General features: G+C 38.2%; 1 protein-coding gene across 1 annotated transcript; it reads left to right on the forward strand.

The window, feature by feature from the left end:
* Positions 1-275: 275 nt before the first annotated feature.
* LOC103710883 (protein SGT1 homolog) lies at positions 276-14,133 on the forward strand. The gene is made up of 10 exons (XM_008796803.4): positions 276-667; positions 2,548-2,617; positions 5,687-5,811; positions 6,051-6,207; positions 8,977-9,073; positions 9,201-9,266; positions 10,965-11,103; positions 12,770-12,852; positions 13,311-13,415; positions 13,646-14,133. Exons 1-10 carry the CDS (start codon positions 508-510, stop codon positions 13,751-13,753), a joined length of 1,110 nt encoding a protein of 369 aa, XP_008795025.2. The 5' UTR covers positions 276-507; the 3' UTR covers positions 13,754-14,133.
* The last annotated feature ends 1,687 nt before the right edge of the window (positions 14,134-15,820 follow it).

Consider the following 15,820-nt stretch of genomic DNA (forward strand, 5'->3'; position numbering starts at 1 on the left):
AGATTTCTTGATGGATAAATGTGTGGGAGACTACCACAAGGCTGATACTCCATAAAATCAAGCATGGCAAAAGGTGTTTAGTTGTAGAAAAATACACATACAATCCAAAACTAACGTTCTCCCTAACTCATTTGGTTCTATATTTCATGTTGCCCTAGCTTCAACCCAACCCAAATACTGATCCCATTGAATGAAACGGAGTCAAACTCGGATCCACCCGGATCTATTGACGCCAAGGAAATATCGAGCCGCCGTCAGCGCGGACAGCATTATGCGGCCGAGCCCCTCGTCTGCCTTATCCAGGCCTTAGTCCTTTCTGCGTCCGGTCGTCCTTCGGCAAGGGGGTCCGTCGCTTCGGAAAAGAAGCGTCTGGAATCCTCGAACCCTGCGAACTCCCCCGTCCCCATCTTGTCGTCTCCTCCTCGCCTTCTTGGTCTTCATCTTCATTGATCCCTTGTTGTTCCTCTCCCTCTTTCTCCCGTTCTGGTGCTCTCTCTTCATCTTCCAATGGAGACCGATCTCGAGAAGAGGGCGAAGGAAGCCTTTGTCGACGATAACTTCGATCTTGCCGTGGATCTCTACACGCAGGCCCTCGACATGGACCCCAAGAACGCCGATCTCTACGCCGACCGCGCCCAGGCCAATATCAAGCTCGACAACTTCACTGGTAGGCGTTGGCTGATCAAGAATCCTCTTATCTAGTGCTATTGGATAGTCTTTTTAGGTTTTCAGCTTTATTTGCTCCGTTCTTTGAGTCCCCTTGCCTGTTCTATTGTTGCCTGGGGTGAAAACCAAGTGGTTTATGATTATATGGTGGCGGTGTATTTATGTAAAAGTTGGTAGCAGGCTGGTTGATTGATTTATTGGTTACTTTTTTCTCGATTTTGCGATCACTTTTCTTTTCTTCTAATTTGATAATGTTCATACTCTTTTTCGCACAATTTGGATTCTCTCGGCTTCTCGAGCCAATCCTTGCGTCATGGAGAATTATAATTAGGCATTCAATGACCTCTTATTTGAGTGCCCCATATTGCGTAGCAAACCCCCCCCCCCCCCCCCCCCCCCCCCCCCAAACACACACACACTTTCTGTGCTAACCCGGGAGCGATATTATTTATCTAGCTTGCAACATTCTATTTTTCAGTAGATCAATTTATCAATATCATCGTGAGAGCAAACCAGTCACTTTAATTACATTAAGGACTCATTTGGTTCGCGGGAATTTTTTTTTCTCACTGGAATGTTTTTTTTTTGAGAATATGATTCCTAAGAATATGATGCAGTTTTAGCATATTTGGTTGATCATGAAAAAGTGGCACATCTCAGAGTGGCTTATATTTAGTTGAGCATCTACTTTCCTAAAAAAGTTGTATGAAATACCTATTATATCTTTAATTAAGTGAACGACCTTACTCATGGCTTTTGATGGCTTAAAGGTATTTTAGAGAAAAAAAAGGGATCTTAATTTCCAACCGGTGAGAAAATAGCTTTTCCATGTCTCCCATAAGTTTTTCTTTTCCATGAAACACGAGAATCTTATTCCTATGAAAATGCTATTTTTTTCAATTTTCTCCTTTGAAAACTCCAACTATACAAGAAGTATTTTTTTGTTTTTCCATTGACCATACATTCCCTCCTTTTTTCTGCAAATCAAATGAGTCCTAATGAAACATAACTTGGAGAAATATGGACAAGAAATAAAAGGGAGATACTACTATAAGGCAATATGACCATTTCCATGGCCGGCAACAGGTCACACTTGATTTATGGTATAGGTTGTCTGGGTATAGTTGCTTATTAACTGCATAACATCAGTCCGTCTATGCCAGTTCCTCGAAGTCATTACTTTTCAAATATTGATGCAAGAGCAACTAAGACAAATTTTGCACCATGGTCTTTTTTTAACCTGTGTTCTCAAGCTGAACGCCATCCAGCAAGTGTTACTTTACATATGGATTGGAAGCTGCCCTTCTTTTTAGGGAAAAAGAAACATCAAACATCTGAAAATCCTGTCACCTATTGTAAGTAGTAGGTTGTAGAGATGTGCTCATATGGGTTAGAGCTTTAGGGGACCAACTGGTTTCTCAAGGACATAAAGGAGCTAATTAATACATCTTTAAATGATAATGGCTTAAATAGTCTTGCTGGTTCTCGCTATTTGTGGGACAGATCCTTACCTAACGCTACCTTTGTGACTGTTTACTATTTCTTGTTGATTTCCTTCTATATATATATATATATGTAAATATTAGGTAAAGATCTATTATGCATTCCTCTCTTTTTCTTTTTTTTTCTTTCCTTATTTTTTAACCATAATTATTAACAGAAATCTATTTTTTAAAAAGCTGCGACACTCTCAAAAAACTATATTCTTGCTAGTTGACATCCTAAATTTCTTTTTTCCAAAAATGTGATTGGGTTAGTTTCTAGTATGAGTTTGTTGTCTTTTAGAATCTTTTTTTTCATGTCATTTAATTTATAGATCATGCCCAAGTTGATATCTTTTCTCATGTTGTTAGTTTTATGTATTTTCTTTTTATTTTGCAGAAGCTGTTGCAGATGCAAATAAAGCGATCGAGTTGGATCCTTCAATAGCAAAAGCTTACTTGCGAAAGGGGTTGGTACAATTATTCCTGTACTATTATGTTATGCACCATGTATATAGTTGACCTTGTGTACTTTGTACAATTATATGGACATTTTAACTATTAAGATCAAATAGTATTGTAGTTGAGCCTTTAAGTATGGGCTGACCCTTTGGTTCTCATTCATTGGATTGAGCATGTCAAAATAGGGCTTGGGCCTAACAGATTGTTGACTCGGGCAACTGTCATCCTTGATTTTGTTGTATAAATGAAATACAAGTCATAAACCATTTGTTCTTGAAGAAGTTAATGTTATCACTATTGAATCTTATTTTTAGGGTTATACGTACATAGTACATTCCTATACATACCTATGAGGCCTATAATATGCAAGTCCTGGTTGGTTTAGATAATGTTGGAGAACTTAGTAAAAATGTATTATTTTCTCTCTCTCTCTATATATATTTATAGAGCTATGGATCTTGTCAATATGCAATAAATCATCTATATTCTATAGAAACAATAATTTGCTTCTTGAATAAAAATTTTACCATAAGAAGCTAGGGGATGCAAATTCTAAACATACTTTTTTTTTATAACATATGCATTGAATTCTACTAAAAGATACCAAAAAAATTTTACGGGCAACTTTTTTTTGGTAAGCCGAATACATCGTACTGTCCTAGTATGGATATATCCAAAAAAGTTAGAAAGAAGAAGATAGCGAAGATGGGGTGGTGAAGACTCATAACTATTGCAAATCTAGACACCAGAGTGCGGCGCAACATACGATGTGACCCAATTAGCAGCTCCATTCGCTTCGCGATATACATGGGTAACCTGGGAGACCATGCAATTCCTCAACAGGTTGCGGATGTCTTGCAATAGTGAGTGTTTGTCGCCAGCCCTAGCATGGCACTGGATTCACCCAATCACGATCGTCAAATCTCCTTTTAGGTGAACTCGATCCGCCCCCAATGTAACTCGCGCGTAGGTAATACCCTCCCAAGCAGCCTTGAGCTCAGCTCCAGAAATAGAGGTGTCATAGAGTTGATTGCCTCCAGCTGTAACCAATCTGTAATCAACATCTCGAATTACAAACCCGACTCCTTTTCTCCCATCATCAGACATACTACCATTAAAGTTCACCTTAAGAAAGCTTGGGGATGGGGCCTCCCAAGAGACGAAAATCATCCGAGATGCTCTAAAAGCTGAATGGGAATCCCAGATGTTCCTCGCAATCTCAGGTCCTCCAAAAATATGCGCATGGGAGAACTCATCAGCATAGAGAAGTACTCTATCAGCCACCGCCCTATGGTTTTGTCGCTGCCCCCTTAAAGATCCTGGAGTTTTTGTCCAGCCAAATATGATAAGCAATATAAGCAGAACTGACACCCCTGTTATTAGTGATGGGTCCCTTCAAGAACCTTTCAAGTAATCAAGGAACGTTGCGATCGGGCTCGAAGACTACTGTAAGCACTCCGACCAGTTGCCACACCTAAACTACTCTCGGGCAACTAAACAGGACATGCTCGATAGACTCCACCATATCCCAGCACCCATCACAGGTAGGATGGAGCCTTATGCCCCGTCTACTTAAACCTCTCTGGTCGGCAGACAACCCCACACCACCTTCCACAAGAGCAAGGCATCCCAGGACTGAACACGGAGCTTCCACAACCAACCGACATCCATCGATCGAGACGCCACAACTCTATATAGCTCCTCCAGATCAACGGCTCTCATCTTGGATCTGCACATCGTACTCTAGATTCTTCTGTCAGGCTATCGGTAGGGCTAAAATTCTCTCCACCAACTGAGCCCCAAAGAGCCGCATGATCTTCGCTGCATCCTATCTCCGCTCCTCAGAAATGAAAAGGTCACACCTAAGGTCGGAGCTCTCCACATCAACCGTAGTGTGCCACAATTGGAGAGGAAGATTTGACACCCAAATATCCTTCAGAACATTGATCGATTGGCTGTCCCTGACTACCCACCTAATCTGGGAGGTCCCTTCCGAGGCTTGCTTGCACATCTCCCGCCAGATAATGGAACTGTGCTGGCCTGCCTAGAAGTCCAATGCCTGAATGCCATAGTCCGTACTTAGCCCTCATCAAGGAGCATCCGGTTCAAGCAGGAATTGGGCGACATGCCTGGCCGCCATGGTCTCCCCTTGGGCAACTTTCAAAAACACATAATTAGACATATGGGGCTATTGATGAAGTTATTGAATTTGTGCATCTCTTTTTGTTGTTTCATGACATGAATGTTCAAGTTATGACACATTCATCATAATCGAAGTTGACTACCTATGCATTTTAAAAGAAGACATAGTTGCATTGTTCACCTTTAACCTTTCTCTGGTTGTATCTTAACATGCTAAAAACAATGTTAGTATCTTTTCAGTTCATTTGATTTTATTTTATTTTTAATGTAGTGCTCTACATGTTTCTCCATAGTCATTTGTGATAAACAGGAAGAAGTTGCTTCATGTTATTCTGGACAAAAGAGGAGAGAATGGGGTAGACTTCTTGAAGAGAGGATGTCATGTTACATTTGTGACCTACCATGAATGCTAGTGAGCCGACCTATGCGGCCCGTTATTTTGATGCTGTACTTTTTCTTATTATATGTATCTATTTATTGGATGCAGTTGTTGATTGCTACAATTAGTAGAGTCATACTTTGAAAGTCTAGGTAGATGTTTGGACATTTCCTTATGGACATTATTTTCTCCATACTTTTTACTTACATGAAGAAAGTCCATGCAATTCACTAATTTGAAGATGGCATTGCATGGTAATTGAGCTTGTGCTTTTATGATCAGTTAAACTTTGTTTCTCTCCCTTCTGCTTGTATAGGTTCCATTTGCTTAGCTTGCAGTATAGTTATTTCATGTGGGTTGATATGATGTCATTTGATTTTAAACAATTAGGTTACTATGCTCTGCTTATATATATATGTTATTTGCTAGGGCAGTCTTGACATTCCATGTGGATTGACAGTACATGCTGGATTTCTCATTTATTTTTAAACTTTTGATCACCTTTGTAATTTGTTTTTTCCTTCAAGTAATTTATGGTGTAAAATTGTGCTGACAGAACTGCCTGTATCAAGCTTGAAGAATATCAGACTGCAAAGACAGCTCTTGAAGCAGGTGCGTCGTTGGCACCTGGAGATTCAAGATTCACACGATTGATCAAAGAATGTGATGAGCGTATTGCAGGTATAATCTTGATTTAAACTTTGTACTTTCTTCATACGGGATGCAATGACAGTTCTGTTAATGTCATGCATGGATGGAATGATACGATGAACTGGTCATCAATTGTTTATTTATATCTAAAGCCATTTTTACATTAGTCTTCCTCATGATTCTCATCAATAAACTCAATTCTTTGATCTTTGTTAAGCTGGGATAATTCTTATGAAATTTTCTTCGTGGTCATGCTTGCTTGTGTGCAGAGGAAACTATTGATTTGCCCAAAAAAGTGATGCCAAATGCTTTACCAAGCACAATGTCTCCTCCATCAAATATAACTGCTGAAATCAGAAAGGATCCTCAGTCCCCAAAAGATTCACCCTGTCAATCTGCAGTAATCCCGAACAAACCGAAGTACAGGTGATTCCTCCTAATCATGATTGGCCTTCTAACTTTGTTTCATTTTCCTGATACTTATGAATCTTTCATGGTCTCTGTGCATGTTGTAATGTTTAATGGAACTGCTCCCATAGCAAATCTTCTTAAAATAAGAGCACATGATATGTCTAAAAGCCTTTTTGCTATTTTTTGCCAACTCTTTGTGTGAGGTTTTTGTATTTCTGACTCGCATTGTAAGCTGATATATTGAATTTTCCCCATTTCTCGCATTATATTATTGTTCTGAATGTGCTTTGAAGAGTATTTTATTTGCTACACCAGGGCTTGAAGTATCACATTATGGGGGTGTGCTTGTTACATTCTGGCACAGTATGTATTGCAGTACACCATGTCTACTGATGGTTTGCCAGTATGGTGGGTATTGTATAATATATGGGCAGTATAACATATGGCAAAGGTTGGTATGTACTGCAACATAGTTGTTTTTTTATACTTGGTCGCATCATCATCCAACCTGCAGCTTGATTTATCAGTAAAAAGAGAGAGCCAATGCTTCTCTCTCTCTCTCTCTCACAAATATTTTAGGTAGGTGTTGAAAGATGTAACTTTGAAAAGTGACATTCAAGCTTAATGTCTAGTAAGCTTTATGATGCTGTTATATTTCTACCCTCATTATTGTAGTAAGGTTTAAAACTAAATTTATGGAGAAGCTTTTGGAAATACAGAAGGTTTAACCCAGTTACTTGTCAAAGGAGTTAATTATATTTATTAATTGTTTATTTAAGTAGAAGGCCATTTGTGGATGACAGGTGGTGAGGTAGGGGAAGAAGAAAAGTTATTGGTGGGGTTTCTTCTCCGAAAATGATCTACTAGTTTAGGATGTTATGGTTTTATCCAAGGTCCGCCGAACCGGTACCGGAACTCATACCGGTCGGCAGATATGGTGCGCTTGGGCGTGTCGGTTCTGAACCAGCATACCATTTTTTTTTTAGTTTTTCGAGTTCAATTAATTGGTAATCAATTTTTTCAAGTTTTTCAATGATTTTAAGTCTAATTTGATTTTTTTGATTTTTTTTGATATTTTTTTTGATGTTTTTATGATTCCGGTTTAACTTAAATGATGCATCTTGCTGTTTTAAAATGATACAAAACATAAAATGATTAGTAAGATGTTGCATGCTACAAGAAGCAACATGAAATATCCTCAAATCAAGTAGGAAGTTGAAAAATATAAAATAATACAATCAATTACATATATTTAAAATACAATATACATATGCACATCTAAAATCTCGTCGAGTGGCGATGCCTCTCGTAGATATCCGGATCATTAGCATAGTTAGGAGGCAGATCAACCCATCTCTCTAGCCAAGCGATGTTGTAGTCTTGTATGTTCATTCCATAAGAAACACACTCTGGGATATAAGCATTCTCGGATCTCTTGTTAAAGCTATGGCTCTGAAAGGTATTCTCTGGCTGATAAAACGACTGTGAAGGTGCCCATCCGAATAAGCAGACAACAAGATCCATCTCGTAAAATGCTCCGGACCGTGTAGGATAGTAGCCACCGGAAGATGTCTCAAACGTACCATATTTGTATCCGTATTCGAGCTATTTTTTGGAGCTCCTCCAAAAAATAGAGGAAATGAGATAGGAAAGAGGAAGCACACCTTATTTAGGTTTGGATCTTCTTTCAGTTGCACTGAATCGGTGTGATTTTGCAAATTGGAGGGAAGGGAGAGCTGTTTAGACTTTAAAGTCTAAACCAAACAGAGAAGATGATGTTGGAAAGGCCTTCGGCCTTCCCAACACCTTTTAACAAAAGAAGTAAAGGGGGAGGGGGCCCGGTTCCAAATCGGGTCGACTCCGGTTCGCACCGAGTTTGAACGAAACCGGACGGTTCTGAACAGTTTTGGTCGATTTGGTCTAGTTTCGCCCTTTTCCGGCCGGTTTTGGTTGGTTTGGAACCCGTTCTGGCCGGTTCGGGGCCAGAACTAAATTTAATAGACGAACCGACCTGGTTCCCCACCGGGTCGGCTCGGTACGGGACGAACTAGGCAGTTCGGTTCGGTTCGGCCTACCTTGGTTTTGTCACTATCCAAGGGCTAAAACCAAAGTAGCCTAGCTTTAAGCTGTGGTGGCTCATTTAAATCTGAAGGGAAGCAAAGAACTTCAGGTTAAAAGTGAGGACCCCATTCCATTTTAGAGAATTTTCCATAAAGAGAAAGGGCTTTTATTTTTGAGGAAAATTTTGAGGCTAATTTTAGGCTATGCAGGATGCTTTCTTATGGTGAAATGTGTCCTACTGTGTCCCAATCGGATCTGATGCATGCATAGGCCAATTCACCAACGGACTTCTGCATTATACATTTTTTTTTGTTTTTATTCTATTTGATTTTATATTCTCCCATTTTCTTGGTGGGTATTTTCCATTGTGCAAAGTGCAAACTTATTAATTGCAAAATATATGAAACTTGCATTTGTTTACAGTTTCAAGTAAAATTTATTAAATTAAGGTAGATAGGCACTTGATTGACGAGAATGTATTCATATATATATATATATATATATATATATATATATATATATTCTATATTTGGTAGATTGCTCAAGTTACCATGTTTCATTTTTTGTGTGCTGTTTTGCTATTTTTGATCACATGTTGTTTGGATTTTGCTTTAATTGTAGTGAAGCATTAATTTTTAGGAATGTTGGTTTATTTCTGCTTCTTTCCAGTGCATGGTTATTTTTGCAATTAATGATCATGGGTTGGTTGTCTTTGCAATGCAGGCATGACTATTATAATTCTTCTACAGAAGTGGTTTTGACAATTTTTGCTAAGGGTATTCCAGCTAACAATGTATCTGTTGACTTTGGTGAGCAAATGGTATGCTCTTCCACGTATTCTTATCCTTTTCCTTTTTGATGCTTTACTAGTTTTATCTGAGTCAGTAAATGCGGAACGTGATTTGTTTTGTGTCAATACTGAATCATAGTTTTCTTCATCTTTTCAGTTAAGTGTTATAATAGACATCCCTGGGGAGCAAAAATATCATTTTCAACCTCGTTTATTTGGAAAGGTATGCACTTGATCTGATATTTCATCTTATGTGCATATAATGACCATCATCATGATATAGGAAGGGATTGAGTGCTTCTCTATTCACCTTTTATGTATACCGGCCTTTTCTGTCTTTCTTGCTCCGTTAAAAGATTGGCACTGTTCTGTCCATTGTCATTTGGCATGTTAAATTTGTTGATATGTGAGTCAATCAAATCATCCATTTTGATGTCAAACATCCTTTGCGTAGAGTGAATTTTTTTTGCAAGTTATGATTCTACTAGAATAGAGCACATGCACCACACGTGAAGAGAAATGCATTGTATGCATATGGGAGAAACCAACATACAGGGTGAGGCTCGAATGAGGTTGTATTTGCAAGATAAACACATCATCTTCTTTTTTCTTAAAAAAAAAAATAAATGGATGCAGGGTCCTCTAGGGAAATTGCGGGAGGCTTTGGAGCCGAAATGCATATATGGACTCTGTAGTCTTTCAGGTTATTCACTTTTTTAACTGTTTAGAAATCTTTGTTCCAAGACTTCTAATTTTACTCATAGATTAAGAAAAGAGAAGTGGATGGTCAACTCCGATAGGTAAGGCGCCAAGATGCAGAAGTGCTCTGGACAAAAGCATGCAGTGTCACACTTTTCATTCTAAACATTTGTTCTGAAGCTTACCATGATGCATGGGGAGAAATTAGATGTCTGTTCTGACTCTGAAGGAAGTTCTGTTTACAGTTGTGTTCCATTGTATTCCTACTGTTGGCTGTCTTAATATGTTACATGGATACAGGTACGAGAGTGTGGTGTATCTAAGCTTTTCTTACGAATCCATACCCAAGTGTTGCAGTCAAATATCGTCAGGTGTGAGGAGATATTTAACATAGCCATCCTATCAAATATGCACATACGAATTGTAAGATGCATATTAGGAACATCTGCATCACCAGCTCCTTGGTGGCACTGTTGCCAAATCATCATAATTCAAGCAGTCATACTTCTCAACGTATGTATTATTATATTGGTGCTAGTCATAATGTACATTAGGAGGCAACCGAGCTGAGACTGCCCACCCCCTCTGTCAAGCATTTCTTGAAGAGGATACTATAAGATGAAAGTTTTCATAAGCTTCTTTCTCACACAAGAAGTTGTGTTTTTGCCTATTGTCCTCTTCTTTGAGAACAGTAGGTCAATCTGCTAATCACTTTTTTTTTGGATTAATATGGATAACTGACTGCAGCTCCCTTTTTGTTGTGTGCAACATTTGTTATAGTGGAACATGAACTTCCAAAGTATGCCTTAGCCTTCACGTCAAGCTTTGTTAACTGATAAGTTTCTATGATCATTACCAGATAAGCCTTGTGCTGCAATGTCCTTTTTTTATAAGGGACAGCTGATTGGCTGCTTGTAGATTTCAGCATGATTAATATTTTCTTTTATGCAAATTTTGATTGTTTATTGTTCTAAAATCAGCGAGAAACTATCATGTGCTTGTAGTCCATGATCATCATGATCATCTTTTTTTTCCTGTTTTTGTTTTTTTTTAATTTTAAAGTTGGTCAGTATGGTTTTGGAGGCTGAGTTATTAGCAAAACATTTTATTTCAGATGGATTCCTGAACTTTGTTTCATGTACCTATTTCATATATTAGTGTTCGTTACATTTCTAATTATGCTCTTTTCTTCCTTTCCTGATGTTCATCGGGAAACAAGCAGATTATACCAGAAAAATGCAGATACACGGTCATGTCTTCCAAAATTGAAATCCGTCTTTCAAAAGCCGAACCTATCACGTGGACGTCTTTGGAATTTAGTGACAAGAGAACAGTCCCCCAGAGGATAAACACATCATCAGGTAGTGTAAGTTTCTTGTTTGATGCGATGATTTGTCCACATGGCCTTTTGCCAACAAAAGAAGGGGAAAATAACTATTAAATCTTTTGATAATTCTTAAAATACGACAATTATCCTGTTCAAGTACTGGAAGACCACTTGATAAGTAGGCTGTCTTATCTGCCCATACATGTATGCAAGGCACACCTTTGATTATGTGTTGGAGCATGTGCTCACCTGTCCCAATGAAATTCAGTTTATCTGCATTTGCTTATCTGCTTCTTCTTGACATCTGCACCACCTTTGTTCAAGAGTTAAAGACTCTTTTAGATGACAACTTTAAGAATGATTTTTCATTTTTCTAGTTAACTTTTCATGTTTCATCCAAGGTAAAAGATATCCTTTGATAAAATATAATCCAATTTGGAGGTGGTTTTATTGCTGCTACTTGCAAGTATGCAGTTGTTTCAGTAGCCATGTGAGTCTCTGACTCATTTTACCCAACTTGAAGCAATCCTTTTTGCAAAACAATATTGACAATCTTGTAAATAAAACAGAACTTCGATTATCTTTTCACAGAAGAATAAGATTACATGTTCTTAATTTAAAATTGTTTGGTTTACATGCATGCATAATCCTTTGTTTGGTTTTTGTTCGTTTACAGGCTGATAGTGGACTTAAACTTGTCCCATATAAAGGTCCAATACTTTTCCTTTTTTTAGTGCAGATATATCGATTGTCTATTGTCTGGTTGCTAAATGCTTGTTTTGTCGGAAGTTGTTACCATCTTTACTTGATAGCCAAAACCAAATATTAACAAAATCTTCTTGCTTTATTTGGGCCAACAAGATATGCGTTGTACCTTCTTAAGTTGAGCAACCAAACTGTGCCTTGAATTTCCCATCTCTTTATTAAATTAGGAAAGCATATGTACTTATTTTAGGAATGAACAAATGTTTTGGGAGGAGTCTTGCATTTTTTTTTTTTTGTAGCATCCATTTATATTTAATGCTTTCTTTTTGTTAATGAAAAGATATTGAAATCCTTTCTCTAACTTTTGTCTAGATTACTAGGTACCTCTCCTTTGATTGCCTGAGACCTGCCCGGGTGCCCCTGTTTAACAAGGTCTCTTGGGATCTAGCTTGCAATTTGATCCCTATATTTGACCCATTTTCTATTTAAACAAAAGAATCTTATTTCCTTGTAATCAGAAATATATTTTTCCTTTCCTTCAAATTTTCAAAGTTATCAGTAGCTATTCATTTGATATTCTTCACCATGTGGTTCCGCCTATCCAGTTCCTTTAAAAATGTTGGCTTCCCTCCAACACTTTGTTGTCAAAGGATTGTATATGGTCCATGTTAAATGTTGATATTTTGGCAACATATATTGCCAGTTTTTGTTTGTGTTTTGGTTAAATTTTCTGGTGCGTGTTCTTTAACTGGGTTATGGTGACATCAATTTTTCTCTAAAACACTAATGACTTGCTTAAGAATATCTCAGAAGTTATGCTAGTGAAATATTTGGTTCGCTAATGGGACCAAGAATAGTTAGTAATAGGCATTAGATGCTTGGAAAGGTTATTTTGTTTGAATCTCAGTGATCAGGATATTCTGGGCACCGAAAATGCTTATATTAGTAATTAGAGATATTAGACACTGATTATCCCGCTTATTTTGAATATGCAGTACCAATGTCCAAGAGACCATCTTACCCGTCATCAAAAGCTAAAATCGATTGGGATAAGTTGGAAGCTCTGGTAAAAAAGGAGGTAATCAATGACTTGTGTGTGAAGAACTTTTAGGGCCTGTTTGGGAGAAATCCCAGAGGGATCCAACTGGATCATTCAGGGAAGGGGAGCCTGGAGAAGAAAGAGAAGGCGGAGAGGATGGGAGAGGGTTGTCGTGGGGGTCGTGGGGCATGATTCCAGAGGGATCAAAAAGTACCTCACAAGGTGTTTTTTTTCTAAATCCCACAGGAAGTGGGCACAAGGACCCCGTCCGGCTCTCTTGGGTCTTCTCCAGAATCCCACTTCCCGGCCAGATCCAATGGGAAGTTTCCGAACACGCCCTTAGTAGGGCTATCATGCTTCTGCATATATCCATGGATGCCTATATGAAGCCAATGAACCTATAATCTCCACGTCTTTCTTTTTCATTTTCCTAATGTTTCACGACTCCAAGATGAACATGTCATTTGCTTTCTTTATTTTCTGTTGCTTTTTGCCAGGAGAAAGAGGAGAAGCTAGATGGTGATGCGGGATTGAACAAAGTGTTCCAGGATATGTATCGAGATGCTGATGAGGACACAAGACGAGCAATGAACAAATCCTTTGTAAGATATTATTCTTATCCAGTAAATATTGTTTCATTGAGGATGATAGCCTCCTATATTAAATTTATGATGATTATACTATTCTCTGCCTTTGTTGTTGTTGTTTTTGCTAGAATTGCCCTTGCGGCAACTGCTTGTAGGACCCCTTCAAAAAAGCCTTGTCAGGGAGATGCCTGTATCAAATTTTGTTTCCCTTGACTAGAAGTCTAATTTGGTGTTCATTTTTATAGATTGAATCTAGTGGCACAGTGCTCTCTACGAATTGGAAGGATGTGGGTTCAAAGAAGGTAGAGGGAAGTCCACCTGAAGGGTTGGAGCTGAAAAAATGGGAGCTCTGATCTTATTGCTGATACTATCATGGTGCAGCTTTTATTGGCAACATAGCTGTGCATCTCAGTTCAAGGATGGAAGTATAACTGTACAATTTCACTCTGGACCAGCTTTTTATTACAAAGTGGCCAATGTCACATGTCTTTCAATGTCTGACACAGCTCACTAGAGGTTGATTTGATTTTTTTTTTTCCGGAAGAATGCAGTTTTTGGGGTTGTTTGTGCTGAAGTTCTGTTGTTTTATTCATCCGTGGCTTGTGAAGGTTTCTCTTCTTTTTGTATGTTTGGTTTGAACCTGTTGTATTTTGGTCCACTTTTTCTGTGTCTGCACAAGGAGAGCATATTTGATCTGGCCAAATTTGGTACCCTATCTGGTCCTTTACTGAAACATGTTTATTAACAGTTAGGTTATCAAAGGTGAGCGTCCTTGATGACCATTGAAATGCTTCTGGGAATTCTTAATGGAAAATGTAACCCAAATATGACCCGGATATCCTTTTAGAAGGGTGGTGATGTGCTTTCAGTACCTGACAATGTAAGCTAATTCACATTTAATGTGGACATGATCCAAAGAGACTGGATCCAAAGGGGTATGGATTCCAGTAAGCAGCCCAAGACAGGTTATGTATGGGTGGAGTGTAAGTGTTAGCTACAATAAAAAGTTTGGTGCTATCTATCATGCATGCTTATGCTTCTTGCCTCGACTTTGTTAAGCTTACTGATCAAATGATCAGGGAAAACAGGGTGTTTCCGCCAAACGGAGGGTGGAAATTAAATTCAAATTAGACTTTCGAAAATGCTTGAATTTAACAAACTGAAATTTTTGTTTCAGTACTTTCTATGTTGGTCTCATTCTTGATACACTTTGGTGGTCAAAATTTTGTCATCTCCTTTTAAAACATTACGTATGTGGGGGTTAATCAATTCATCTATAAAATGGCTGGGTGCATATATTTATCCATGCAAATGTTTCTCCTTCTTAAGAATTTTCTCCAAGTCATATGATAGCATCAACCAATCTGGGTTTTCTCAGGACTGTTTCATTGGTCAGCAATTTTTCAATGTTGGAAGCATCACAAGCTTGTCTACCGTACGGTATGGTTCTTTGAGCACAAATATCATTTAGACATGGTCTATATTTGGAAGCATGCGAACTTGGGCTTCAACTTCATCTGCATTTCCAGTCCAAGATGTTCTACCAAGAACCAAAAAATGGAAGGAAAAGAAATCCATGAGAAACGCTCAGCAAACCCACGGGCACAATTAAGAGTAAAGGAGACGAATCACAGAGCCAATATGGAAATTCTTTGTTGCCACTCTGTTTGGTATCCTTTGTGAGAAGAAACTATTTTGTTTTTATTGTTGTAATGTGGCTGACATGCTGTATAAATCGGGCTAGGTGCTTTCTAACTCCTGGTGCTTTCTAACTCTTGTCTTCATATGACATCTCATAGACTTCTGTTTCTAAAGCAGGCATAGTAAATCTCCAGTGCATCAGTGCCTGTTTATTTAGTTCTAGCTCCAGGAATAAGCAATGTGAGAACTGCAACTAAATACATACATACATACATACATACATACATACATATAATTAAAGTTTTTAAAATTGGAAGGGCTTAAAGCTTTTTGCCTATTTAAACTCGATCAAAAATCTAAGTTGTCGCATCATTGCTGTAGTGTGATTGGACATGCTGTATAAAATCTGGCTAGATGCATTAAACTTCAGTCTTCATACGGCCATTCTGGTTGGCTTGCTTTTTCTAAAGCTGAAAGAATCTCTAGTGCCTGTTTATTGACTCCAGCTCAAGGAGAAAGCAATGCGGGAACTACATTTAAATACCGTGCTTTTATTCCATAAAATAAGCATGCTTAGATTTTTTTATCTATTATTTTAATTTTATTGAAAAGGCTTAAAGCTTTTTGTCTATTTAAACTCGATCAAAAATCTAGGTTGATAGTATTAGTTCCCATCATCATCTCAATCATCTTAATCTATGACATGCAGGATGCAGCACGCGGTAGTGTCAAATTATTAAAAGTGGTTTGATGAGAGTTAAAAGCCTGTCCATGAAAAT

The sequence above is a fragment of the Phoenix dactylifera genome, chromosome 8 (genome assembly GCF_009389715.1).
Source record: "Phoenix dactylifera cultivar Barhee BC4 chromosome 8, palm_55x_up_171113_PBpolish2nd_filt_p, whole genome shotgun sequence".
Lineage (NCBI taxonomy): Eukaryota > Viridiplantae > Streptophyta > Magnoliopsida > Arecales > Arecaceae > Phoenix > Phoenix dactylifera.

Excerpts from the sequence above, each read along its gene's own strand:
- LOC103710883 (XM_008796803.4), top strand. The coding sequence starts at position 508 with ATGGAGACCGATCTCGAGAAGAGGGCGAAGGAAGCCTTTGTCGACGAT. Across the intron at positions 6,208-8,976 it reads CCGAACAAACCGAAGTACAG|GCATGACTATTATAATTCTT; the intron begins GTGATTCCTCCT and ends TTTGCAATGCAG. Across the intron at positions 9,267-10,964 it reads AACCTCGTTTATTTGGAAAG|ATTATACCAGAAAAATGCAG; the intron begins GTATGCACTTGA and ends GGAAACAAGCAG.